Source organism: Ahaetulla prasina, chromosome 1 (assembly GCF_028640845.1).
Source record: "Ahaetulla prasina isolate Xishuangbanna chromosome 1, ASM2864084v1, whole genome shotgun sequence".
NCBI lineage: Eukaryota > Metazoa > Chordata > Lepidosauria > Squamata > Colubridae > Ahaetulla > Ahaetulla prasina.
In genome coordinates, this window is record NC_080539.1 from 243,992,737 (window position 1) to 244,020,689 (window position 27,953).

The 27,953-nt window shown below is 37.8% G+C and overlaps 2 protein-coding genes across 7 annotated transcripts in view; one reads left to right on the forward strand and one right to left on the reverse strand.

Annotated features, from left to right (window-relative positions):
* ESYT3 (extended synaptotagmin 3) overlaps nt 1-23,153 on the forward strand; it is a 54,743-nt gene extending 31,590 nt beyond the window's left edge. The window contains exons 9-23 of one of the 2 annotated variants that reach the window (XM_058194635.1): nt 104-277; nt 1,679-1,761; nt 3,519-3,567; nt 6,653-6,742; nt 7,463-7,525; nt 8,463-8,531; nt 9,343-9,408; nt 12,033-12,119; nt 13,410-13,559; nt 15,998-16,476; nt 18,429-18,527; nt 19,556-19,687; nt 20,913-21,018; nt 21,344-21,393; nt 22,341-23,153. In XM_058194635.1, coding sequence (XP_058050618.1) covers nt 104-277; nt 1,679-1,761; nt 3,519-3,567; nt 6,653-6,742; nt 7,463-7,525; nt 8,463-8,531; nt 9,343-9,408; nt 12,033-12,119; nt 13,410-13,559; nt 15,998-16,476; nt 18,429-18,527; nt 19,556-19,687; nt 20,913-21,018; nt 21,344-21,393; nt 22,341-22,377 — 1,734 coding nt within the window. In that variant the 3' untranslated portion in view covers nt 22,378-23,153. The remainder of the gene's footprint in view (nt 1-103; nt 278-1,678; nt 1,762-3,518; nt 3,568-6,652; nt 6,743-7,462; nt 7,526-8,462; nt 8,532-9,342; nt 9,409-12,032; nt 12,120-13,409; nt 13,560-15,997; nt 16,477-18,428; nt 18,528-19,555; nt 19,688-20,912; nt 21,019-21,343; nt 21,394-22,340) is intronic. The other variant, XM_058194641.1, reaches the window with a different exon arrangement.
* A 52-nt stretch (nt 23,154-23,205) lies between these two features.
* The window catches only part of CEP70 (centrosomal protein 70), a 31,520-nt gene continuing 26,772 nt past the window's right edge, over nt 23,206-27,953 (reverse strand). For 3 of the 5 annotated variants that reach the window (XM_058194660.1, XM_058194683.1, XM_058194652.1), the window contains 4 exons: nt 27,373-27,519; nt 26,874-27,042; nt 25,533-25,647; nt 23,297-24,559 (listed from right to left, as the gene is read on the reverse strand). In XM_058194660.1, the coding sequence (XP_058050643.1) occupies nt 24,391-24,559; nt 25,533-25,647; nt 26,874-27,042; nt 27,373-27,519 (600 nt within the window). In that variant the 3' untranslated portion in view covers nt 23,297-24,390. Of the gene's footprint in view, nt 24,560-25,532; nt 25,648-26,873; nt 27,043-27,372; nt 27,520-27,953 lie in introns of all 5 variants that reach the window. The other 2 variants (XM_058194676.1, XM_058194668.1) reach the window with 2 other exon arrangements.

Here is a 27,953-nt window from a genome sequence, read left to right on the forward strand (position 1 = left end):
ACATTTCCCATTTTCCTTAATGTTACGTTGATAATAGTATATACCAGAGAGATCTTTTGGGATGAACATCCTATGTAATATTTAAAAATTGTATATTTTCAAGGGAGTCCTAAGAGTGTATCTTTTGGAAGCTGAAAATCTTGTCCAAAAAGACAACTTTCTTGGAGCAATCAGGGGCAAGTCGGACCCTTATGCTCTCCTTCGAGTCGGCCTGGTGCAACTCCGGAGCAAAACAGTACAAAGAGACCTGAATCCCATCTGGAATGAAATATTTGAGGTGACACTTCTCCTTGCCTATTTAGAAACAAAGTGCTGGTGATTATTTACAATATATCCCACCTCCTGAATCTTATGTTGTAGATTTGAGATGGTTCATATCTTAAAGAGTGCAAGGGATAAAAGGGGAAGGAAAAAAAACAAATTATTGTGGAAGTTGACTAACATAATGCTAGATCAGTTGAAATAGATGGGTGGTTGTGTCTGGAGTTTTGCATATATTAGCAACAATTCTATATATGCCTTCTCCAAATTAAGCCCCATAGAATATAGGGGAAGCTTTTTTTTCTTGGTAAGTGAATATAGGAATACAGACTATCTTAATATACTTTTGAAATTAAATGTGTTCTAAAAGAAGACTTTTTGTTTCTGTAAATAGGGTGAATAAGGAATATAATCAAGGGATTGAGGAAACAGTATTTCAGCAGGAATAGGCAACCAAATACTTTTCAGATATTCTGACTGCAACTCCCAGAATTCCTGAATGTCAGCCATTTTGCTTCATGTCTAAGGGCGTTGTAGTCCTAACCATCTAAAAGTCATTAAAATATATGTCTTGTTGCCAGCAACAGAAATGGATTAATTGTGAACTAATTTACAGTACTAAACAGTTTACTGGAATAATAGAAAACTAATTTACAAAGGGGGAAAAAACCATTCTAAATATTGACCTCTTTGTCCTGTTGTGTTTTAAAGAAAGTCAGTGAAAGGCTATTTGAAAGGCATTTTCATGAAGCTTTTGGAATAACTATAGCAAGTTCTCTTGAAAAAAGCTTTTCAATTAAGCCAGTATAATAAATTAAAGAATATTTGAAAGAGTTTATTGTTGCTGTTGTTTCAGCAAAAAGTCTGTCTGTGCGTTAGTGGTTCCTTTAATATTTTTTCTTGTAATGAATTGAATTCTGTTTCGAAGAGAAACATTGCTCCTATTACACTCACTTCAATTTAATTGATTATAAAGAACATGAGTAGAAACTTTATTCTTCCGCCACTTCAGGTGGCAATAGCAATAGCATTTAGACTTATATACCGCTTTACAATGCTTCACAGTCCTCTCTAAGCAGTTTACAGAGTCAGCATATTGCCCTCAATAATCTGGGTCCTCATTTTACCTACCTCAGAAGGCTGGAAGGCTGAGTCAGCTTTGAGCCTGGTGAGATTGGAACTGCCAAATTGTAGTCAGCCGGCAGTCGGCAGAAGTAGCCTGCAGTACTGCACTCTAACCACTGCACCATTGAGGCACCTGTTACGATACAAGTAACTTCAGAAGGACTGGAAGACTTTTAATTTAATGCCTTACATGGAAGAACTGAAAGACTTTTTACCTGACATAGTGACATTTTTCAAAAATAACTCCTAGCTGTTCTCTTTTGTTACTTAATTTTTCTTTCATTCATTTCAGTTTGTTGTTCATGAAGTACCCGGCCAAGATCTAGAGGTTGATATTTATGATGAAGATCCAGATAAAGATGATTTTTTGGGCAGGTAAGGAATACAGATTTCCTTTTTTATTGTGTGTAATGTTATACTGTGTCTTTTTCTGCCGTGTGGCAACTTAGAGCCAATGAAATTGGTACAGTCATTTCTATGCATTCAGAAACATTTCTGTTTTTTGCATAACTTTTCTGAATGCAGGTAGAGTATTGCATGTTTGAATGCTGCTGCTTCCCAAAAAAAAAGTCATCATAAAGAAGTGTAATGTTGGGAGTGAATTAGTTCCAGCTCATCTTCTGATCTGCTGACCTTTAAAGAAGCACTACAATTTTTCATATAAAAAAATATCTATTCCTCCAATGTGCATTGTACAATCCCAAGAAGAATTATACCTTTTAATGTACATATTGCATATTAATGTTGAGCCTAAATGGTACTTTTTCATGTCACATTCTGCTCTAGAAAAAGTCACTAAAATATGAGTTAGTTCTGGGTGTTTTGTCACTGGCACACCAACCCAGATTGTTTTATTAGTAAATATGGCACATGGATGTCTATCATCATAACCTGCTTGCACATAGCTGATTTCTACTAAGCCAATCAATGCCAGGCATGAAGAATTGGGACCACACATTAGGTTCCAGTTAAGGTGATTTATGATCTATACCAGAGGTTCTGACCTGTTCTGGAGAACCGGTAGCAGAAATTTTGAGGATTTCAGAGAACTGGTAAATACTACCTCTGACTGGCCCCACCCCATCTATTCTCTGCCTCCCAAGCCCCAACTAATTGGGAGGAAATGGGGATTTTGCAGTAACCTTCCCCTGGAGTGGGGAGGGAATAAGGATTTTACAGTATCATTCCCCTGCCACCAAGCCACGCCCACCAATGCCATCCTCACCAATGCCACGCCCACAGAATAGGTAGTAAAAAAATTTGAATCCCACCACTGGTCTATACCTATATACAAAAATCTACTAACAGTCAGCACTAAATTGGTGCTACATAAAAGTTGACAGAATTAAAAGGGAATCTGGGCTTGGATCTCTTGTGGGAATGTAATGAATCAGGATTAATTCCACCCCTAGGTTCTGCCTCTTCTCCTACAGTCATAGAATTTGTAGTAGTTCTTTCCATTGCAATGAAAGAGTCTCTTTTCTTATTGAATATAAATCCTGACAAGCCAGAACCTTGCTCAACTTGAATTATTCATGGACTCGGCTGTGGTTTCAAAGAATTCTAATATAGACTATCCAATAGAACTATACAGCAAATATACAAATAAAGAATAATGTTGTTATGTATTTGCAAATTGACTCAGACAATACACTGCTTATTAAGCATTTATATATGTTAAAGAAAAATGTATTAAAAAAAACTAAAAAAAAAGAAATACTAAGCATTACTAAGTTTTGTAAGTAAAGAAACCACTCTAGTCTCAGAGAACTCCATGTTTTTTCAGCCTAGGTGTATTGCATCAATTGAAGAAGAAAAAATGTCAGCTATTATTAGTCTACAGAGAGCTTATTTTTTATAACCTTTATTGCTGAATTAGGCTCAAGATCAAATAACTTCCTTGGGAGCATTCAGTTATTAGAATCTATGAGATTCTTTTGAAATTTTATCACAGACTGCAAGGCAGAATATTTCATGGAACTCCAGGAGGTACTATAATTGAAAAAAAATCACAGTTCAGTATAAGGTGCTATAAGTCTCCATAGCAGCATATGGTAGCTATTCATTATGGAAACAAATACGGTTGTCCCAAGGGATTTCCTTTGTGTGACTTCTTTTTTTTTTTTTAACAGCTTGGTTATAAACCTTGTTGATGTGATGAAAGACAGAATTGTTGATGAGGTAAGTTTTGGTGTGCCATGTTTTATGAATGGCTTATCAGCTATTTTTACCAAATGTAAATGCTAAGTAGGACTGGGTTTTCCCCCCCAGGCATATGAGTTCTCATTGCTGTTATAGGAAATTAGAAATGTTTGTATGGGTTGTGAGATTGCAGGGTCCTGTAAAATCTCCACAGTTTATTAGTTTTGTGATAGCATTGGTTTTAAAGGGAAAATTCATTATACTGAGAGTGTGTGGCACCAAAATATGTATGTGTACAAATATACAGATCAAATGGTGCAAGAATCTTTGCACCATCAAGTAAATGAGTGCACATGTAGTACAATGGTTACTGATTTTATTCTCATTCTTGAGAGACTAAGTGGATCGATTGAGCACTTAGCATTTTGAGAGTATTTAAATGGAGGAGCAATTTGCTTCTGAGTAGAACATGGAGGGCCTAGATACTGTAGGTTGCAGCTGTCAGCTCTTCAGAGTAGACCAGATCAGAAAACACTCCTAGGAATTCTAGAACTGTTCTTTATTAAGACAGGATACAATATAGGTAGTTCTTGACTTATAACTGGTTGCTAAGCAACCATTTGAAGTTCTGGCTTTCAGCACAAAAATGCCCATTACAGACATTAAGTTTGCTTAATGATTGTGGTGCTTGCTTTACAACCACAGCATTTGCTTTACAATCTGCTGTATTCACTAACCACCACCACAGAAAAGGACCTAAAATTGGACAGAGTCATATGATGCTTAATGACCAGTTCAGCGTACAACAGTTATTCCAGGCTCAATTATGGTCATAAGTCAAGGACTTTCTGAAACAGAATCTTATAGACCTGATTATGATTTATTGCTCCTCCCTCTTATATCCCATTTTATTTATTTATTTATTTATTTATTTATTTATTATTCATATTTGTATACCGCCCTATCTCCCGGAGGACTCAGGGTGGTTCACAGGCAAATAAAAACATTTATATATACATTAAAATAACCATTAAAAAACTTATTCTAATGCCAAATTTTAAAATATAAATATTAAAACCAATTTAAAACCCCTATAAATTTAAAATCTAGGCCAGTCCTGCACAGATGAATAAATGTGTCTTGAGCTCGCGACGGAAGGTTCGGAGGTTCGGAAGTTGACGGAGTCCTGGGGGGAGTTCGTTCCAGAGGGCGGGAGCCCCCACAGAGAAGGCCCTTCCCCTGGGCGTCGCCAGACGGCACTGCCTAGCTGACGGCACCCTGAGGAGTCCCTCTCTGTGAGAGCGCACGGGTCAGTGAGAGGTATTAGGTAGCAGTAGGCGGTCCCGTAGATAACCATTGAATCAGGAAGAGCCTTTCTACATCCCATCTTGTTTCCCAGGATCTAAGGAATGTGTTTTAGCTCCTTCTTGCCCATTTCCCTCAAGATCCCAATTCTTAATGAATTGGCAGCTGACTTGGTTTTCTCGGATAAACCAAACAGCATTGCAGGGTTTTGGGGTGAGCTGCAAAACTGAGAAAACATTGTGTGTGTAGTAGGTGGGAGGTTGGAACAAGCCAGGGGTGAAATGCTCCCGGTTCGCACTGCTCACCCGATTAGGTAGCAATGGCAGCTGCTGGTTCGGAGGACCGGTAGCAAAAATCTCTGCCCACCCACCCACCCCCCGCCTCTGCTGAGCTGCACCATCAGCAGAGGGTTTTTTTTTTTACTTTTAAAAGTTTTTCTTCAGCCAAAACATGCCTTTAAAAGTAAAAAAAAAACCCTCTGATGATCGCGGGGCTGAGCAGAGATCATCAAAACCCTTTAAAAGTTTTTTTAAAAAAAAACCTCTTCAGCCGAAGGGAAAAAGAAAAAAACGCCAGGATTTCAAAGCCTCCTCTGGCAATCCCAGAGGAGTTTCCTGATCCTCACAGGCTTTTAAACTCACTTTTTAACAGCCCCCACTTACAAGAGACCTCACCCATGCCCAGCCAATTCCCCCTCCTCACTTACCTATAATTACTGCTCTTTCGGGCTGGCAACGCCATGCTTTCTTCAGCTACTGAAGAGAAGAAGAAAAAAAGCTTGCTTTGATTTCCTGCTTTGCTGGCTGAGGAACTCTGGGATTTGAAGTCCACAATAAAATAAAATAAAATAAAATAAAATAATAAAATAAAATATTTGTGCAGCTTTCTGAGATTTGGTGTGTTTCTTTAGTGTTTCACTCAAACTACACAAGCACACAAAATCTCAGAAAGCTATATGTGGCATTTTGTGTGTGTGTGTGTGAGTTCTGTGTGTGTAAAGTGTGAAAGTTGGTTTTTGAGCTTTTTGTGGCTGTGTGAAGTGTGAAGTGCAGCTGCTTTTACATTGTGTGTGAGTCAGTTGTGTTGTCTGTGTGTAAAGTGTGAAAGTTGGTTTTTGATACCTCTTATTGTTTTGTATACTTTGTTTATTATTTTATTATTTATTGTTATTGGCCACACCCACCCAGTCATCTGACCACCAAGCCACACCCACCAATTAAGCCACGCCCACAGAACCGGTAGGGAAAATTTTTAGATTTCACCCCTGGAACAAGCCCCTTTCATATAGTTGCCCAAAATTATATTGATGTGTCTAAAACATTGCTAGGAATCAGACTTGAACAAGACTTTCTAAAAAGGGTGGAGGACTATCCTTTCCTTAAATAATTTGTTTGGGTACTGTCATTTATTGTAAAATTAAATGCTATCTGTTTTTCAAATTAGGGCTCATTGTGCCTCAGCAATCATGGTTTTCCCTTTTCCAGCTGAACAAATACAGTTAAAAAGAAACAAATTTTAAGGTAGAATAGAATAGAATAGAATAGAATAGAATAGAATAGAATAGAATAGAATAGAATAGAATAGAATAGAATAGAATAGAATAGAATAGAATAACAGAATTGGAAGGGACCTTGGAGGTCTTCTAGTCCAACCCGTTGCTTAGGCAGGAAACCCTATACCATTGTGTATCATCTCAAAGCAGGTCCCATAAAATATCAAGATAAATGAGTTCCTCAGTTTCTCCTTGAATACAGATCAACATAAAGATGAAATTTATGTGTATTTCTGGCACTGATGAAGTTTCTTTCTTTTTGTGAAGTGGTTTCCCTTGAGCAAGATAGCAAGTGGGCATGTCCACTTAAAGCTTGAGTGGTTTTCTCTAGTCACCAATCAAGAGAAACTTAGCGAGGTGAGTGCTTTCTTGGACTTGAGAAGAAATATATGCTGCAAAACAACTGAAAGAATTCAGAACGAAGAAATAGCCCAGTGTATCTGACATTTTGTGTAATTTCTTCCGAGAGCTGTATTTAAAACATCACTGTAGCAAATACAGTTGCATTGATTGGGCAGGATTTGCATCTCTGTGGAGTTTGGGTAATGTTTGTATTATCCTCTAGTTCCATGATGGCGAACCTATGGTACGCATGCCACAGGTGGCACGCAGAGCCATATTAGTGGCCACACAAGCGTTGCCCTAGCTTAGCTCCAGTGCGCGTGAACCTGCCGGCCAGCTGATTTTCGGGCCTTCTGGGCCCACCAGAAGTCTGGAAACAGGCCATTTCCGGTCTCTGGAGGGCCTCCAGATGGGTGGGGAAGGTCATTTTTGCCCTCCCCAGGCTCCAAGAAAGCCTCTAGAGCCTGGAGAGGGCGAAAAATGGGCCTACCGGGCCCATCGTGCCATCGTGTGCCAAAAGTGGGGGAAGCTTGGGGCGGTGCGGGGCGAGGGGCACATTGAATTATGGGTGTGGGCATGTGCATGTGCTTCCCCCGGGCTCCCCCCGCTTTTGGCCCATGACAGCAAAAGGGTTAGCCATCACTGCTGTCATTATTAGGGGATGGAGGAGGGCCTTGAAATATTTGCAGTGTCCACATGTGTATATTAATTTTTTGTGGAATTGTTTGTTTGTAGGGTAGGAATGGTCTTGCCACCGGAATGCTCATCGTCTATTTGGAGAGTGCTTTAAACCTTCCTGTAAGTAAACCAAATAAATAACATTTCCACATATTCTCTGGCGACACAAACTTACAGGTTTACCTGTTTAGTATGCTTGTTATTTGTACAAATGTGGTTTGGAGCAGGAAAGCACACCTATGTATCTGACATAAGTTTGATGCCTTACGCAGCCAAAATTGGATATAATGCATGGCATGTATGCCTGTGTCACAAATAACAATGTTGTGGGTATATTACAGTTGGAAATCAAGGTTTCACAAGACAAAGCAGAGAATCAACAGTATCTGATTAGCAGGTCAAGGGAGATGAAAAAGGCTGCAAAGTATTATGAAGTGAACTGATGACGTTTTCCCTTTTCTAAGCTTTATATGTTTTTCAGAGATTCCCCCAGACGTTGTTGATTTATCACTCCCTGCATTCCTGATTATTGACCATAATACCTGGGACTGCTATTAGTTGTATTTCAGCAACTTCAAGAAAGTCACAGGTTTCCTATTTTGGTCACAATTTATTCAAGTGGTCTTGGATCTCCCAACTTATTGGCATCAACTATTGCAGAATTTTAGCTTTGTTTCATTGATAGAAAAACTTTTTTCCCTACTAGATGCTTATCCATGCTAGTTTTTTTCTAGCTGCTTCTAAGATTTTTGTTGCTGCCAACATTAGTACGCCTTTTATTCCTGATTAGTATCAGCCTGTCTTGGGCTGCCCTTCAGTTGATTTACTAATTTTGAAAACATACTAAGTTGAAAAGGGTGAAAATAAACTAAAAACAGCAGACACTAGAACAGGACCATAAAAATACAAAGCCAACCAACCCAGATAAAACAGATCAGATTAGAAAATAGTCCTATAAAAATCCTAGGTAAAACTTCTGGGGGAAACAGTCCTACACTATCCTATCACTTAATTTTCTGAAACTCCTTTTTCATTTCAAAATCCTTTCCTAATATAGAAAAATCAATTGGAATATTCCAATGGTGAATATGGAGCAAAGAAATACAGAAAAGACAGATATCTCAAGGTAAATATCTCTTATTTCTGAATGGGTATTGAACTGAATACATTAAGGATTTAATAAATACTAAAAGATTTTAAAAAAAGAAAAGGGTACTAAATGCAAAAACTGCCAAAGACTCTCTCAATGCCGAGATTTGTGCAAAGTGGAAATACAAGAGATTGGCTACATGATTTACAATGGATATAATGTTTGGTACAGCATCAGGCAAAGATTTCAGTTCTGAGCCAGCCAGCCCACTGGCTGAAAAATCTAATATCAGCAACTAGCTACGCCAAGTTATAAGCATCCATCTGAACATGACATACTTACCTGCCATCGTTGGCTAAGTGGAGGCTAATTCTCAACCCAGCTAAATTGGGCAGAGCTATCAATCTGCTCGCCTCCCTGTTTGACCTTGAGTTAGATGGTCGAAAGGGCCAAGTTGACCTCAGTTGCACCATAAATAGAATGGAGATGGGCCCAGCCTTTCCATTTCATACTACATATTTGAAATAAATGTATAAGTGAAACACAGCATGTAGAAATAATGTTGAAACAAAGATTAGGCAATCTTTATTTATTCATTTGTATTCCTGCCTCCATTATTTTTATAAATAACTCAAGGCAGCAAACAAATCCAACATATATATGGGGTTGCCAAGAATAAATAACATGCTGAATAACATGTAAATACTAAATTCTGACTCATGTTTAGGCTTCTTCCAATCTTTCTAAAACAATTGAGTAAATGTTATATCCTTTCTCTCATTTTCTCTTGTGAATGTTATCTTGCTATTAATGCTGTCTTTTATTTCAAAATTGTAATTACGAACAGAAGATAGAAAGAGAACCTTCTTCCTTTGTCCTGCTCACAGTGGGCAACAAAACTCACAAAAGCAAGGTAATAGACATCAACTTCTATTTCATAAGGTAAAATAGAGTTTGAAATAACTAAATTCTGAAAAATTGTTTCAAAAATATCCAAACCATAAAAGAAGGATTGGGGAGCCCGACCCCAATAGCCTAAGTAGCATGACCAAAACCGAGAAATATTGCAAGATGGAGTTCAGATTTCTAAAGTTCAAAGCAACAGAAAACATACAAATGCTTGGCCCACTATGGAGTATAGTAGTATCTGGTCCCCATATGCTGAAGATAGGGTTATTGCTTTAACCAATATCTCCACGTTGGGGTCATTTTTTTAATTATGAAAAAGAAAGAAACAAACTGTATAAATAAATAAAAATAACCCTCCTGCTTTATTTTAAGTAATTTTGCAAGAAGAGATTGGATGAGATCCTGTAAAGCATACAGCCACCATGGATTAAAAGAATACACTTGCTATGCTATTTTTTTTTAAAAAGCTCAATTTTTCCCAAATGGTAGAGCAAGGTGACATCTTGAGAGGTTTCTGCTTTGAACCCAGATTACTAGATGATTGAATGCAACTTGACTGCATTTACATCTGCTGAGAAGTTTTGAAAAAGGCCCTTCAAAGGTGCTCAGTGGATGCAAATGCAGCTGCACAGCCTCAAGTGTCCTACTTAAAGGCCAAATATTTTTACTGATGTGAAAAGTAATAAGGAGAAGAGGGAGGAACTTGGTATTTGTTGAATCAAATACTGAATATATGTGCTATAAAGAACCTGAATATAATGTCCCTGCACTGTATCAGTACTACTCAGTATAGTCACTCGGCAAATATTTGATCACCTTTCCCACAAGTGTGGTATTCATCTATAAATAGATGTGGTACAATTGTCTCAACGGTGCTTTTTTTCAAACAGCAACTGGACTGTTTTTTTTTTTTTCTTTGAGGAGGAAGAAGACCTTTTACTTCACATCCAAGAAATTTTATCGGTTCTGGCAGGATGGTGGAGGTGACGGAAGGATTAGTTGTGACAGGATGCCGTGAGGGGGGAATTGGAAAGATCATATTTCTTTGCAGTCATCTGGTCATTAGCACTCTCCCTGAGAGCTCTTGAAGCCACTTGAGGAAGAGTATTAATGACCAGATGACTACAAATAAACATTCTCTTTTCAACCCCTTTCCCCCCACATCCTGTCAGAACTAATCCTTCCATTGCCCCCACCAACCTTCCAGGACCGATGAAGCTTCTTGGATGAGAAGTGAAATGCCGCCATCGTCGTCTTCTTACTCAAACAGTCCAGTTTCCAGTTGAAAAAAGCATCCTTTGAGACAACTGGATGACTGAGAATGCTTTCCCTGAGCTCCATTTTGAGAGCTGCTAGTACATCCAAGCACTAATGAATCCCTCATTACTGAGGTCCTTGATTTTCCCCAGCAGACATTATGTTGACAGGGTAAATAGGGATCTGTGCCCCTATGCAGGAACAAGGTGATTGATGGATTGTATGCTGGGAGCAGATTACAACCAGCCTGTCAAAACCTGGACTGTTCTTTGGAAACAGATTTTGATGTAATGAATTATCATTCCTAAAGGGGTGGAAAGGAAACACCCTATTGCTCCATTTTGAATTCAGGATTAATTCATCTGATCTCAGGATCAACTGTGGCCTTGTTAATGGTGTATTTAAAACCTCTGCACAAGGAGCAAAATTCTTCCTGTTCCCTCAGGGTCGAAGTAAGTCACCTTGCTCAGAGTGTCAATTACACAAGGATTACTCAATTGTCAGATTTTAATACAGGTAGTTCTCAACCTACAACCACAATCGACCCCAAAATATATGCTGCTAAGCGAAACATTTTTTATGTGAGTTTTGCCCCATTTTACAATCTTTCTTGCCACAGTTGATAAGTAAATCACTGCAGTTGTTAAGTTAGTCACAAAGTTGTTAAGTAAATCTGGCCTCACTTTGCTTGTCAGAAGGTCACAAAAGAGGATCATGTCACCTCAGGATGCTGTAACTGTCAAACACTATAAGCCGCCCTGAGTCTTCGGAGAAGGGGGGGATATAAATGTAAATAAAAAAAAATAAATATGAGTCAGAATTTTGATCATGTGGTCCTGCAGATGCTGCAACTTAAGTGGTCATAAGTCATAAGTTACTTTTTTCAGTGGTGTTGTAATTTCAAATGGTCACTAAACAAATTGTTGTAAGTCAAATACTACTTGTATTCTATTCTGGACCTGTTAAATAGAGAACAATTCTTTGAATAGCTCTGGTGAAAGAAAATGAATTGGCAGCCAGGGTGATTGATTTATAAAGCTTGAGTCATATCTCCTTTGGATAGTACAAATGGTGGCCTTCCAGATGTTGAACTGCAACTCCCAGCATTCCTCCATATAGGCCGTAGTGGTAGAGTCTCATAGAGTTGTAGTTCAGTAAATCTTGGAAACCAAATGTTCCATCCTGTTAGAGAACAGCTTTGTACATTTTGAACCAGGTCCCATTGAACCCAGGAAAACTGAGTTGATTTGAATGCAGAATAGAGCAATTCTAATCCATTTCTAATTAGACGTATGCCTTTGTGAATTGGATTGCAATCTAAACCTCTTTGATCTAATGTCCAGATGTTAATTCTGCTTTCTTTTTCCTCAGACTTGTAATTTCACTAAAGATCCTGCATGGAGGCAGGCCTTCACCTTCTTTGTCCATAGTGCTCCATCTCAGTCTCTTCATTTGGAGGTCAGTTTGTTTTCTTCTCTTCCTAATAACATTGCAGAACTGGGATTTATAGATCTACACTCATGACCATCACTTGCGTTATAACAAGAGAGAAGGAGACTGTTGGGCTTGAGGATTTCCCCCCCCCCCCGAATCTGACCAAAATTCATGATATTACTCAGTTTGTCTGTAAGTGCCAGTGAATCTCAAAAGTTCTGCCTCCAATGGATTGATTGCTTAATTTGTTATTTATTTATTTAACCTATGGAGAAAGGTGCTCAGTAGAAAAAAACATTTACAGATTAATCATTTGTAGTAAAGTATTAAAAGATATACCTTAATAACCCTTTGACTGATTTGACAGGATATTCCAAAATATGGACATTCATTTGTAAAAATGTTACTGTGTTTTTTTTGGGAAGGGGGGAGGAATATGCTTTTATGATACATTTGGAAATGTTTTTAATGAGCATACTTCCAGCCAATAAGGCAGGGTGACCCACACCATATTCTACAGCAGCAGTCTCAACCTTTCTGGCACTAGGGACAGGTTTTGTGGAAAACAATTTTTCCGCAGACTTGTGGGGAGATGGTTTCACTCACAACCTAGATCCCACATATGCAGATGAAGTTTCGCTTGCTTGCCCACTGCTTGTGCAACCCGGTTCCTAACAAGCCTTTGATCGATACCGGTCCACAGCCTGAGCTTGGGGACCCCAACTCTACAGGACCTAGTATAAATCTGGGTCACCTATGAAAACATGGATTAATGTTACAAATAACCCACACTTTTATGTATTATCAAGTACAACGTTTGAATCACTTCTGTGAAAATGTAAATTGCAGCATCAATTTGCAGCATCTAAAGTACCATGTGGCACTATGGCCCACCCCCAGTCTTATTTGGATAATATTAATTAGTCTTGTTTTTAAAGCTTTTCTTCCAGTGCCTTCAAGCCTTATATTGACTGAATGAGCTGTTGTCAGCTTTGAATGCTTTGATAGGTTTCTAGTAGCCCAGATACAATTGATTCTGCCGTTATTATTAGAGCCTTCCTACCATGATCATTAGCTTTTCTTCATCCATTATGAAAGTTAATGTAGTCATTTCCCATAAAGAGGTTTAAATGGCCCTGTTAATTGGTGAATTACCTTTCAATATATCTTGTCTCAATGCTCCCATGCGAAATGGAGAAATTGCTGCTGATTCACATAATGGCGGAATACATAATCTGAAAAGGGGAGGTTTAAATCACTGCCAAGAGCCACTTGTCTTGCTCATTTGTACTGCCTCTGTTTTCCTTGTTCTAGATCAAAGATAAGGAGAAGGAGAATGCCCTTGGGACTTTGGTGATTTCTCTTGCTCGCCTATTAAAGAACCCTGAGATGACACTTGAACAAAATTTTCAACTGGATCATTCTGGTGTGGACAGTTCTATTAAGCTGAAAATTGTCCTGAGAGTAAGCTTAGCTTTCTTCTGTTTTCTTTTTTTTTCCCCATTGTAATTTTTTCAGGTCTGTGGAAAACTTTTTGTGTGTCCATGAAATTAATATTTTTTTCCTATGAAGTATGACCTTATTATCAAATTTAATGTACTAATAATTTGACTAAATATTCCTTCTAAGGATAATGAGTCTTGGAGAACTATACTGAAACCAAACTTGCATCATATATAGGCCTGTATTATCCATGCCAAATGGATTATGAGTTTTAATGGTTCAAAATTATCTCTTGATCTTGCCTCTTTATATAAATGTAATACTATATAGGTGGAGTATTTGTTCATAACTAGGATGGCACATTAGCGGCTGGTAGTTCTTCCCTGGGTCTGATAGAAGTTTTGATCTGAAGTTATTTTAGTAACTGACGTTAGTTTTACACACAAGCAGAAATTCTGAATAAATTTATAGTAATTTTAATTAAAAACAGATTTTTCTGAACCTTGGCTTAGTTGGAGATTGAATGCAATTGCTGCATTAATTCCTACATGCATGAATGTTTGTATGCTGAATGTCATTTGTGGACTCTGGTTTACCATGAGCAAAACTGGGCTAAACTACAGCAAGACCTAGTCCTAGAGAGCTATCTTTTCCTATAAAGTGCCAGATTTGAATGTTTATTGGTGTTTGCATTCCTTCCAAGAGTGTCATTCCTTTCTATTGCTAATAAATACATATTAATTCTATAAATAAATGGACTGGTTTGGAGAAGCAGCAGTAGAAATTAAAGAATTAAAGTCCTATATCTTCACCCCTACTAACATTTTAAAGACTAAGTTACTGCATGTCTGAAGTCATAACCCTGAAAAGTGTACCCTAAATCTATTGACACCCAGAGCCTAAAAAGATTATCATTAGGGGCATTTTAGTGATAAAGCAGAATAGTTGGCTGCAGAACTCCCAAGTTTTGTGTGGAAAACGGTTTTTTAAATCAGGTGAATGATTAATTTTAAAAATGAATTTCTTATCTTGACTATATACACCACCACATTGCTATATTTTAAAATAGAAAAATTTCTTTTCCAGGAGATGGATTTTGGACTTTGAAAGAACAGCTAGGTAGTTTAGAAACAGAAGTCTCCCGGATTTTCAAAGGAATAATCTTAGGTGGATATGTGATGCATACATTTCTAACATAGGATTTGCATTCTTTCCCAAGTGAGCAATTAAATGAAAATTGGTTTGAAGCCAACAACACTTACACACCTGGGTCCAAATCGTTTCTGGGTTTATTTGTATGATACAAATTATACAACAGTTTACATTTATCTCACTTTCACTCTTAATAAAATAATTCCTGCTGTTGCTAATAAAATTCATAAATGGGAAGGATTATGGCAACACCAGTTTCTACCATAATAGAAGAGTTGCTTTTATCAATACAGAATCTAGGAAAAATTCTCTGTAAAAAATATCTGATGAAATAAGTATGACATCCTTTGCAAGCAAATATCTGACTGAAGACTTATCATTTACTGTAGGCATAGATATTGGACTAAAATAACAAAAATACCTTAATTGTAAACAACAAAAAGCTACATAAATAGTACATAAGATTAAACAGTAATGGTGTGCTATGTAGACAAATGTAGCCTTTGTACAAGTGCAGCGATGAGAGTGAATGACAAGAATGTTAAGCAGTAAACACAGCACATGCAGTAGTGGGATTCAAGTAATTTAACAACCGGTTCTCTGCCCTAATGATTTCTTCCAACAACCACTTTGCCAAACTGCTCAGTAAGTTAACAACCGGTTCTCCCGAAGTGGTGCGAACTGGCTGAATCCCACCACTGAGCACATGGTACAGTATATTTCATAGTCACATATTGGACATAGGAATCTTGTGATTTTTCAGTCATTGTCTTCACTGGAGAGGTGATACCTCCCCTTTTCCAGAATCAGCAGCTAAAGGCCTTCCACTTCTTAGCTAAATTGACCAGAATGTGATTAGACAAATCACATTCTAGTCAATTTAGAATGTGCCTTTAGACAAGGATGTGCAGTTATTTCAGGCTGAAAAAACTTGGCCCTTGAATGGCATTTTGGACTGAATTAACAGCGGATATTTGGCATGTGTTGATGTCTCATTGCTATTTCACATTGTTTATACTTTATTGTTTTTATTTTGTTTTTAATTGTTAGCCACCCAGAGTCATGCATTTGAGATGGGTGGCAAAACGGAATGAATGAATGAATGAGGTCCATAATGCAATATATTCATGAGCCCAAGTCAGAAACTACATGTTATTTATAATTAATACAATTGCTTGCTATATTTTTAATAATTTTTGCATTTTCTCACACTTGGCATCAACAATTCAGTAGCAGTTTGAAGGGGGTTTAAAGAGTCTGGTTTGCTTAATAATATGATCATGGCTAACTTCCTTTTTCTGCCTTAGGCTCTGGACATAGAGGTCCCTGTTTCAGAAAACACCAACAATGGGTCTAATGCCTTAAACCAAGTTCCTGCCTCAGCCCCGGAACAGAACGAGGACCAAAACAAGGCACAGCTGCCGCCACCACCTCTTCCTCCTCCTCCTCCTCCACCACCACCACCAGTAGAAGTGCCCAAGGCAGTCCAAGGGAACAAAGAATCTAATGTTCCTGAATGCAAAAATGACAAAGTGGACAGCAATGCTAAACTTAATGGAAATGAGAAATGGTCAGAGCCCATTGTGATAGAGGCAGTTGCTGGAATCAATGAGCAAGGAGTTACAGGTGACTTAGACCCCAAGTCCTTGACACTTCCAGAGACCATTCAAGTGCCCCCAACATTGCCAGCTCTGCAGAGACTCCAGATTGCCCCCAGCCTTGCATCTTTAGGCACAGAAGCCTCTTCAATCATGGATATAACTTGCAGCAATCTGAACCTCAATAAGTAAGTCAGACAGGACATCAGCTGGGTATTTTATTTCACAATTGTATTTGGTAATACAAAACTGACCTACCTAGCTCAAATACTTACTTCACTCTTTCCTTAATTGTTTATATAGTATTAAAAATAGGGTGAACTTCGTATGCCAGAATATTTGTGTTTAAATTGTAGGTGTGCATTATAGAAAAATTGAGGTTCCTAACTAGGTCAACTCAAAGGCTCATAAGGAAGGGCTTGCGTTTCTTAAGATCTGGGTTTTGGCTAGAATGCAACCGGGCAACCTTTTGTTGACAGAGGCCACCATACATTGTGTTTTTTGTGTGGAAAGAGCCACAAGGGTTGAAGTTGCAATATAAAGTGAGTGGGACCTTGTATTATATATACATGAAAAGGAGCTGGTATTTTGCTTGTGCTCTCTGGGAGATAAGTTTTTTATTATAATTTTCAGGTATTTCCCACCTGAGAATTAGGGAAATGCACTAGTGCTTTGGAAGAAGGGCTTCAAGAATCAGAGTGGTTATTTCCGGAAGACATCTATATAAAGATTATTTTATAATTAAAATTATGATTCAGTATAAGAGAATATAGACAGAATAATTAATGTAGATCTCTAAGAAAATAGTTCCTCTGAAAACAGTTGGGCTATAATTTCTCTCATTGCTATCTAACATTGCCCATCATGGTTGGGGATTATGGAAGTAGTAGTTCAACAAATCTGGTATGCATTAGGCTACAGAAATGCAATAGCTTCTTGAGGACTGGTGTCATAGTTGTTGTGCATCTTATATTTTTCTGCATAAGTCAGTGGTGAAATCCAAATTTTCTTACTACCGGTTCTGTGGGCGTGGCTTGGTGGGCGTGGTGTGGCTTGGTGGGTGTGGTTTGGTGGGCATAGCAGGGGAAGAATACTGCAAAATCTCCATTCCCACCTCACTCCAGGGGAAGGATACTGCAAAATCCCCATTCCCTCCCGACTCCTGGGGGAAAGATATTGCAAAATCTCCATTCCCACCCCACTCTGGGGCCAACCAGAGGTGGTATTTGCCGTTCTCCAAACTACTCAAAATTTCCACTATCAGTTCTCTGAACTGCTCAAAATTTCTGCTACCAGTTCTCCAGAACCACTCAGAACCTGCTGGATTTCACCCCTGCCGTAAGAGATCTTAATATTCTATGGTTAGAATTTTACTTATTACTTTATTAAGCTGTTTCTGTCTTCGACTGAATTAAAGTGGCTTACAATCAAACCATAAATAAGATTAAAAGAGCAAAACTAAAAACAACCAGCAATATGCATAGTTAAATATTCCTATGGTGAGGAATCATGACCTATATACTATTAACACAGCACAAATCCCTTTCAAATCATCTTCTCCTGCAAGATCTATTGAAATTTCCAGGTATTAATTGCTTTTCTTAATCTCAGAAGAATGTATACCTCTGTGACTAACAGTTTTTCTTTTAATATTAGTTTGGCTTTGGAATATACCGAAACGCACCAGAGAGAGAGAGAGAGAAATGAACTGCCACAACTACCAAGAGATACAGTATATCTTAGTTGAAATACAGAATGCTTCCTTTGAGAAATGATTTAAATCAGGGGTCTCCAACCTTGGCAACTTTAAGCCTGGCGGACTTCAACTCTCAGAAAGCCTCAGCCAGCAAAGCTGGTTGGGGCATTTTGGGATTTGAAGTCCTCCAGGCTTAAAGTTGCCAAGGGTGGAGACCCCTGATTTAAAGGTAGTTTGGCTTGTGTACAACAAAATGCACAAGCATCTCTTTCTTTTCTCTTTCTGATGGTTTTATTTTTTCGTCTTATATATTTATAATATCAAACAACAACAAAAGCTTAACTCTTCTATGGGATTAGACTTAAAGTTTGGCTTTGAAGCAAGCAGGAAGTAGACGGCTACTTCAGTCAGAAACTTCCTTTAATTAAGCCAATTATCTTGCAGTGGGACACTTTCTGATGGCAGCTCTATGGGAGAGATTCACATCACTGTTCGGTATGCTTCCTTAAGGCAATCTCTCATTGTGTTGGTCAACTCATGCAGGTACAGTAATGTTTAGCAATCAAGCTCTGATTATCTTCTGAGAGAAATACCACTCTTTTTAATATTTGGATTACCCTTAATATATCTTGGGTATAATGGCAATTATTTTACCTTAATCTTTGCTTAATGGAAGCAGTCTCCCCTTCCAAATTTTCTAGATTGGAGGATTCTATCAGAGTCTGCAACTATTGTTGGCTGAACATATTGCTGTTTCAATTTATACAGTGCTCAAATCCCAACAATTCTAGGCCGGTTTAAACATTAAAAACAAAGCATTAAAAACAGCAAGAGACAATGAAATAGGTAAAGAAGGCAAAAAAATAAAGCAAGTGAAAACCAGAGAAAGTAACCTGGGTTAAAAGGCAGCTTCAGTCATCCCTATCAAAGGCTTGAACGAAGAGCAAGGTCTTCCGGGCTCTTTGGAACACCAGCAAGTGGGGGCATTAAGATCCCAAGAGAACCTCAGTCCAGAGGTTCTCTGTGTAGTGACAGAGAAGGTGCACTTCAGGCATAGCCTAATTGAAAGATCATAGAATGCATCTATCCTGCAAGATTGAATTGTCTGGGCAGATATTATGGGACACTTCATTTGACCATGCCTCATGCCCCATAGGGTTTTATAGGTAACAAGCAGTACCTTGAATTGTACCTAGAAGCAACTGGCAACCAGCATAGCTCACAAAGCAGAGGTATCATGTGGGCATAAGTGCATTCTGGTCCAGTTGAAGCTTCCAAGTGGGTCTTCCCCATGTAATTGCATACATATGCCCACCAAAGAACTCTTCCAAATTGGGTTCCTGGTCATTCAGAAAACTGCATGTGCTGGACCTTTTATATATTTCACTTCAATCCAGCTCCACCTTAGTAGCAATTCTATCCTAAGAATAGCCTATTATGGACAAAGATTCTCTAGATTTTTGTTATTGTTGTTCAAATTCAAGAAAAAGGCTTAACCTGACTGAATCTTTTATTCAGACATTTTTCTTAGTCTGTTGATTGTAAATATGCTACCATTTTCTACCCATAAGAAATTTACCGCCGTGCTCTCGGCATGGAGCATATCCGTATGTTCGCATCTACTTGCTACCCGACAAAAGATGGATAACCCGAAGAAGAACTACTGTGAAGAAAAGAACACTGAATCCTCGGTACGACGAGAAGTAAGTAAATGCTGTAATGACATTGCTTCCTGTTGAGGTCTAGATGTTGCACCCGATATCCCCATAATGCTCATCAAAAACATGCAATAGTCATTACGTGACGTAATTAGAGCTCGGTTTAAGTTTTACTTTATTGTTAGGGTCACAGCTTTTCTCTGGTGCTGTTTTCAAAACATCCAGTCCTGGATGCAACATGAAGCAATCTGAGGTTTTTAATATCACTCATGTTTCTTGGATGCAAAAAGGATTTGGAGTGACCTATTGCCTTTCCACTTGAGAAAGGAAGATCACCATCTAGAGATTGTGCAGTAATTAAGTAAATGAAAATATGATCTGTATAATTCCACCTTCTATAATTTTGAATTCGAGAAATCAAAAAAGCCAGCTGGGTGACTTTGGGCCAGTCATTCTGTCTCAGCCCAACTCACCCCACAGGGCTGTTGTTACGGGAAAAATAGGAGGAGGCAGGAGTATTACGTTTGTTCACCGCCTTGAATTATTTATGAAAAATAATAAAGGTAGGATATAAATAAACAGAAATATATTGTATAAAAACCCAGAACTTTATTATAATCATTCAGCAGAAATCCAATATAATAAATAAAACTAATACATAATAAAACATTCAACAATTTTCATATGAAAGCAAGGTTACCTCTGCAGATAATTTATTCAGTTCTCTGTGGGCAACTTTTTATCAAGGTGTATCTATGTCATTGAGTAACAGAATTTTACCATGGAATAGCGACTTTCCGTCACTACAAATGATGGTTAGCATAGCCAGCCTTAAATCCAGAATAACTGGCATAACCTGGAAAAAACATGCTTCATGGATTCAGTCACATCTGATCTAATCTATGGGAGCATTGCCTCTGCAATCTGGAAATGTTTGGAATTTAAGCGGGTCTTACATATTGGATGTATTTTTTCTAACTGATTGTTTATTAAAGTTTATTAAAGTTTTGGTAAAACTTTAACCTTTCATCATTAGAGCAGGGGTCCCAAACCTTGGGCCATAGCCCACTATCGCCCCACAGCCTATTCAGAACAGAGCCACACAAGTGGCAGGCGAGTGTGCATAATTGTGTGAGTGGCAGGTGCGCACCTGCCACTCACATGAAACCATCCCCTCTCCATCCCGCTGATCCACCAAGCCAGAAAGGTTGGTGAACAGCTGCATTAGAGGATTGCTATTTACATAGCGTATTTTTTTTCATACATTTAGATTTGAATTTAATGACACCTTGGAAGACATTAAGAAACGAGCCTTAGATGTTGCTGTGAAAAACAGAAAGTCACTTATTTCACATGAAAGGAAAGAACTTGGAAAGGTAAAATATTCTTTAAAAAATGCTATTCACATCTTCCTGTGGATTTTCTTCCCTTTCTCTCCACCCTTCTACACTTGAAAGTAAGAATTTGCTATACAAATTATTTAGACAATAACTATGGATTGCTCTATAACTTCTAAATATTGCTACTCTCCAGAGGAAGTACTTTAAAAAAAATACAAAGAGGTATACAGTAAATAGCAGTACTATGATGAGCTGTCTAGGCACTTTATACGTGGAAATACACTTTATTTTTTAAAACCATGTACTTGTAACTCAAATATTTAATTAAGCAGCTTAACAGTTCTGACTTTTCTTTTTAAAGGTGCTGATTGACTTATCAAAGGAAGATTTAGTCAAGGGCTTCTCTCAATGGTATGTTTGGATGGTCAGCATATTAAAAGGTAGCAATACAACCTATCAAGTTGGGCTAGCTGCAATGAAAGGATTAACTGTTAGATCTGGATTGACTGAGCAGAAGAAATAATAATTGCTTGTTTCAAATATGGGTTCCTCTCCCTCCTAAAAGAGGCAGTGGAAAATCTAGGGAGAATTTCACTTCTTATGTTTAGGATGTGCTTTACAATATTCCACATCTTTGCTTTCAGCAACAACTCAAATTGCAATCTTGCTATCCGTTTAATTTTGCTATTGAGAAGAATGTTAAGATCTCTAGTGATAAGTGTGAGCTATTTATGGCCAGTCAGTATTCGTCCAAACAAGTTTTTAATACCAACACATGAGAAATTGGGTAGCCCTGTGGTTTAGTAATGGTCTTCTGGATAAACCAAGAAACGATGGCTTGAGTACTAATTATATATGGACTTGGTCCTGCAGCTGTGCTGCTTTCACCATTGTCAGTTTTAAAAACTTGATTTCATAAAATAGGGAGGAAACAAAGTAACAGTGAAAAATATGAAAAGGCCACAGATGTATTTATTATTTTTTTGTTGCTCCAAACGTTTTGCTTTCAAACAGCCTGAGAATGGCAATGCAACATTTTGAATATTTTAGGATAAGTGATTCTAGCAGAAGGTCCTGGAACTGGGAAGGTGTATCTAGAAGGCTGTTTTTAAGATAACTAGACCAATGCAGTGATTTAACTACGCTTTATTCATCTGATAATTTCACCCTCACACTGCCAGATAATGCAACCACATCTAGGCCAGACAAGATGAATTCCATTGGGATTCTTTGGTTCCCTGTCTTATATACATATACATGTATACACATACACACACATGAAAGACAGGGATATGCTATATAGCTAGTTGGTGGAGGAGTATCTGCCTTAACTCATCATGCCACTTTTTTTTTTATAGGTATCAGCTGACAATAAATGGACAGCCCCAGAGTTGATTCCTTCAACACACTTCATGTATATTTGAAACTTTGAAGACTGCTATAGGAATTTGTAAATGTTTATACTTCAATAATGCTTAACTTATTTAACACATTACTACTGATTTCTTAAAATTCTGACTTCTTCAAGGGATGAATTTTGCGTCATCCTATATTTAACTTTTAATGGCAAAGTTTGTAACAGTAAATGTGTACTTGAGGAGTTCCCCAATTGATTGACCAAAGACAGGTGGCATCCTGAGGCAGACGGCTCTGCTTTCAATATTCTCAGGTTTTACTGACCAAGCACTCTTTGTTGCTGCTTAGTTTTCCCTCCCCAGCTCTATCCCACTACACAAAGTGCCACAAGTAAACCAGAGTCCACATCATTTTGAAATCATATTGACAGGTATGCTAGTTTTGCTTACAGAACGTTCTTTTTTTTAGTCTGGATCGAACCCTCTTTTTCTGGGAGGTGAGGAGACCCCCCCAAAAAACCCCTCATCTCTGCAGCTAGAGTTGGGAGGATCCCCTCCTTCAAGCAGCATTTCTTCACATTTCATTGAATCTTATTCTAAAGGATCCTCTGATTCTTTTTTAATGTTCCAAGAAATTAAGGAAAGAGGATGGCTGGCAAAGAGGCCAATGCTGTAGTATCTAATCATTGCCTTAAATTTTGTACATAAAACAGACCATGTTTTGCATTATTTATGCCAAGGAATCTAATTCAGAAGCTGTTTGTCTGAATTACAGATGTAATGTGCTTTTAAAGAATAAACTAAGTTATGATATAGTAGCTGCTTACGAGTTATTAACTACCAATATTCTATTAATACTCATTAGTCAGCTTTGAAAACTTGGTTCCTATGCTATGGAAAGCAAATAACAAATCTTCAGATTCAGATTCCATTCAGACATTTTTAATAAAAAATATTCAAAAATACATAAGAGGTAAATATGATAAAGGTTTACATTTAGTTTACATTATCGGACCATCCATTTCAGCTTCTGTACAGCAGGTAATATTTCTGCAAGACTTCTGACTTCTGAAACAAAAGCAATTTTGCAAACATTATTTTGCCTTTTCAATTCAACAGTTGCCTATTTTTAGATATCCAAAGAAGTACGTAAAAGGTATGGCTCTATATTTATACTTTATATTGTAAAGTATGTAAAATTTCCGTTACATTTCGGAAGTAAACTATAAACAAACCAGGCTATAATTAGTTTATGAATGGAAAACTCCAGTCTGGACAGAATAGAACCCTACACTCAAAATGACCAGGATTGAATATACATTCTAAAGATTTCTTAAATTATATTCATCAGCTTCTGAAATGAAAGGGTTCTTCTCTTGCAATATTGCTACAATTCATAAAAACATGTCCACATGAAGGTTGAACATGGCTATTTCAGGGTTTTATCCAAGGTCATCTCACCTACATTCACAGTGGACTCCTCCAATGAAAATGGCAGTAAAAACAAACAACCCTCAGTGGCAATCCAAGGGGAAGTCTTTTGGAGTCCTAGGAAGACCTTAACATGCTTTCAAAGCAAATGCACCGAGCCTCTCAAAAGATGCAGTCACAGCATATCACTCGCAGCAACTTCATGACTGAATTGTCCTGCTGAATGGCTGGCAATCCCCAATAAAATAAGTAGCCAATATAAAACATCATGTGTACAATCTTTATATAATTACTATTAATTTTGCTGAATGAGCCTAAGATCACTTTCTACTTGATTCTGACAGTAAAATTATATAACAGGTAGGCATATAGTCCAAAAAAGAAAGGATGCAGAGGGAAAAACTATTTTACAATTTTAATTTATTTATAATACTACTTTCTAGACATGTATTAAAATTACAACTGAGCAATAATTTTGGGTGCCCTTTGATCACTTAATTTTTTTAATTTTTTTTTTGATGTGGGATATACAACACTGACTTACCAGGACAATGGATAATTCCACATGATTATAAATTTCTTCTGAGATACAGTTCAAAAGTTCAAAAGTTAAATGTTGCCCTTAAATACTGGTGAAAACAAAATTCATTTGGAATAATTTACCGAAAGCCTTAGCCTCTCTATTATCATTAATTTGCAGAAAGTGCTTACCTAAAACACGAAGCAAGTTGTTAATAAGAGCATGAAATGCTGGGAAAAAGTCGTCATGTTCTTCTAACTTGTAGATAATGCTGAAAAATATGAATTTGACAAACATTCATTCTCTCATTTTGTCATTTAAACAACATGCCCTAATCTTATCACAGTGGTCAACTGACTACAGTTGAGTGCAAATTGAGTATGAGATAGCAGTGTGATGTGGCTGCAGAAAAGACAAATGTAGTTTTAAACTCTTATCAGCAAAAATGTACAGGTAGTCTTCATTCAGCTATCATTTATTCAGTGACCATTTGAAGTTACAATGGCACTGAATGAAGGGACTTATGACTATTCCTTGTAGTTGCGGCTGTTGCAGGATCCCTGCAGTCACATTATTATTTATTATTTACATGATTGTGATTCGGGCACATGGCAACTGGCTGGCAATTAAGAGGATCACAATATCCACAGTCATGTCATCACCATTTGTGACCTTCACGGAATGGAGAAACAAACAGGAAATTGCAAATGGTGGCCACATAATCGCAGGACATTATGATTGTATGGGATTCCCCTGCTAATGGCAACTGGAACTGCTGCAACTGCAATCATAAATTAGTGTGGCTGTGTGACATCATGCTTTATGACCCCATCCTTAGGGACAGAGTTGCCAGTCCCAATTAGTATCATTAAGTGAAGACTACCTGTGATATCACAAGAATACTTAAGCATAAGAATGAAGCATTCCCTTCTCTTATGATCAGGCTTCACATGTAAAGTATCCATATCAACCTTTGGATGCCCCACTTTTAAGGAGGACTGTGAAAAAATGGAACATGTTCAGAGAAAGGCAAAGAGGATCAGGTCACTAGAAATTAAGCCCAATTAAAAACTGAAAAAGCTTTCTAAGATTTGCCTTGAATAACATGACTGCGATGGTCGTGACAGTGTTCTTCAAATACCTGACAGGACATCACATCATTCTCTCTCCATTATGCACTTAGAATGCAGGGCTAAAGGCATCTTTCCAAAGCTACTATTAGTTAACTATGAAGATCTGCATACCTTTCGATGTCTTGTGTGCCCAGCAGTTGTTCCACCTGCCAGGCCACATTCTCATTAAACAAATTGCACAGCTTTCCAACAGTGTTCACCAGGACACTAGGTGGTGCCGAGCAATCTGTGAAGAAACATCGTATCAGTTTCTGTGCAATATTTCACAACAGATAGAAGTGGGAGCAAATGAAACAGCAAGCTCCTCGAAATGGTTGCCAACTCAAACACCCAAACTAAGCAACACGGGGAAAAGGTTGTGCAAGACAGGCATGCACGAGTTTTTAATGGGAAGATGAAAACAACAACCCATTAAAACGATTGTGGTGCTGATAGTGGAAAGATAACACCAACACGATTAACAGAGCAATCCTGTTATTTCGGAGGCCCTGATATTTCACAAGGCTGGCTTGGTTCATGCCAACAGGATGGGATGGAAGAAGGTTCCTTCCTATCATTTCTTTACAGGAAGAAAACCTTCTTTTATAGGCAATGAGCAAAAAAGGCATTTAGAACAGCTCTACGATTATCAGAAAGAGAATTTAGGACTGTGTGTGGAGATTGGATGGATTTACTTGAATAATTTATTGATTAAACTTGTATGGCACCCATCTTGTCTAAAGGCAACTCTGGGTGGCTTACAAACATTAAAAGCCAGTAAATATTAAAACTGTAGATAATAATAATAATAATATACAATTAAAAGAAGGGAAGGAGGGAAGGGAGCAGGATGCACATGGGGAATATATGACAATTTTAACCTGCTTCCCATTTATCCTTCCACATCTCAAAAAATGATGGGCTTTTATGTAGGGACATAGCAAAGGAGATATCAGATCTCCTCCATAATGTATTTCCAGTCTTTCTTATGGCCATATAATAAAGTCTTGGGAGCTGCAGAATTATTGCCTTACATGGTTTTTAAAAATCCATAAATCCTCCATAAATCCCAAAGAGTCAGCTGCAAATCTGGCACTGCATTTAATGGTCTTTTGCAACATGCTTTTGCTGAGCTTGTATGTGGCCAACTTTGAATATTAAAATGAAACCAAATAAAATATGTAGAATTCAATGTGATCTGGTGCCGTGTTCTGTATTTATTATTCCATCCTCAACTTTTATTTCAATTCAAGTTCATTTGCAATTAAGTCTAAGATGCAGAAAAAGTGTTTCTCTGAGGTAAAATTTTTATGGCAGCCATTCTCTTCCTGCAAAACTTATGGTAAATTATCATGTCCTTTCAATATACAGACACACACACACCCTCAAAGTATACAGCTGAGTTTTTCCTCATCTCCACATTACCCTGGTCTGACTCTGAGCAGGTTAGAGGAAGGGGCAACAGATTCTTACCTAGTTCTAACAGGTCACAGAGGTTCCTCATAGCGTTGATCATTTCACCAAGTTTTGTATAAACTTCATTCATTCGAGGGTAAACGCCATTTAGAGTCTTCACATCAAACAGTTTTTGAAAATGACATACAATGGCATACAAGGTTTGTTGTGAAGGGATCAGACTTTTCTGTAGGATATGAATAAAAGCAAAAGGAGGGCAATAATCATTTCAATCCTGATTAAACATAATAGAACCTGGGGATGCATTCTATTTAAAGCCTAGGATTCTCCCAGATATAATAACTGGAAAAGAAATAGGGTGTCATCTTCTAAATAGATAGATAAATAGATAGATATTTTCTAAATAGATACGATCATGATAAGCCCACATTATATACATATGAATGCATATGTACTTTCAGGACCAAAATGATATACTATTATCATATTTCCACATAGGTAAGGAAACCCATTAGGCTAAGACTTCTGAATAATCAGAATTTTTGAACAAGATTACCTTTTCTTCATTGCCTACTTCGTCAGAGAGTTCCTCCACTATTTGCTGAAGATCCTCAACTCTAATATATTCATTAGTGTCCTGCACAGTTTTGGAATGCCAAGGAACTAACCGCAGAAAGAGCTTTTTCAGAGACTGGTGCAAGATCTTGAAAGAACAAAAGAAAGATGTTGATGTGTTATTCTTATTCTTTTGGGCTTTCAATAAGAATAGGTTACTATGGGAAGATCAGGTTCCCTGTATCCTTCTCCTTGATTAAAATCAAATCATTTCAAATGAGGCAAGAGAAAGACTTCTCAGGATAACACGTAGAAAATTCTTCGCTGCGAACCACATTTGTTTATTATTTAACTATTTGTATGTTGAAATTAGAGGGTCACGGTGGCTCAGTAGTTAAGACGCTGAGCTTGTTGATCGAAAGGTCACCAGTTCAGCGGTTCGAATCCCTAGTGCCGCATAACAGGGTGAGTTTCCGTTACTTGTCCCAGCTTCTGCCAACCTAGCAGTTCAAAAGCATGTAAAAAATGCAAGTAGAAAAATAGGGACCACCTTTGGTGGGAAGGTAACAGCATTTCGTGTGC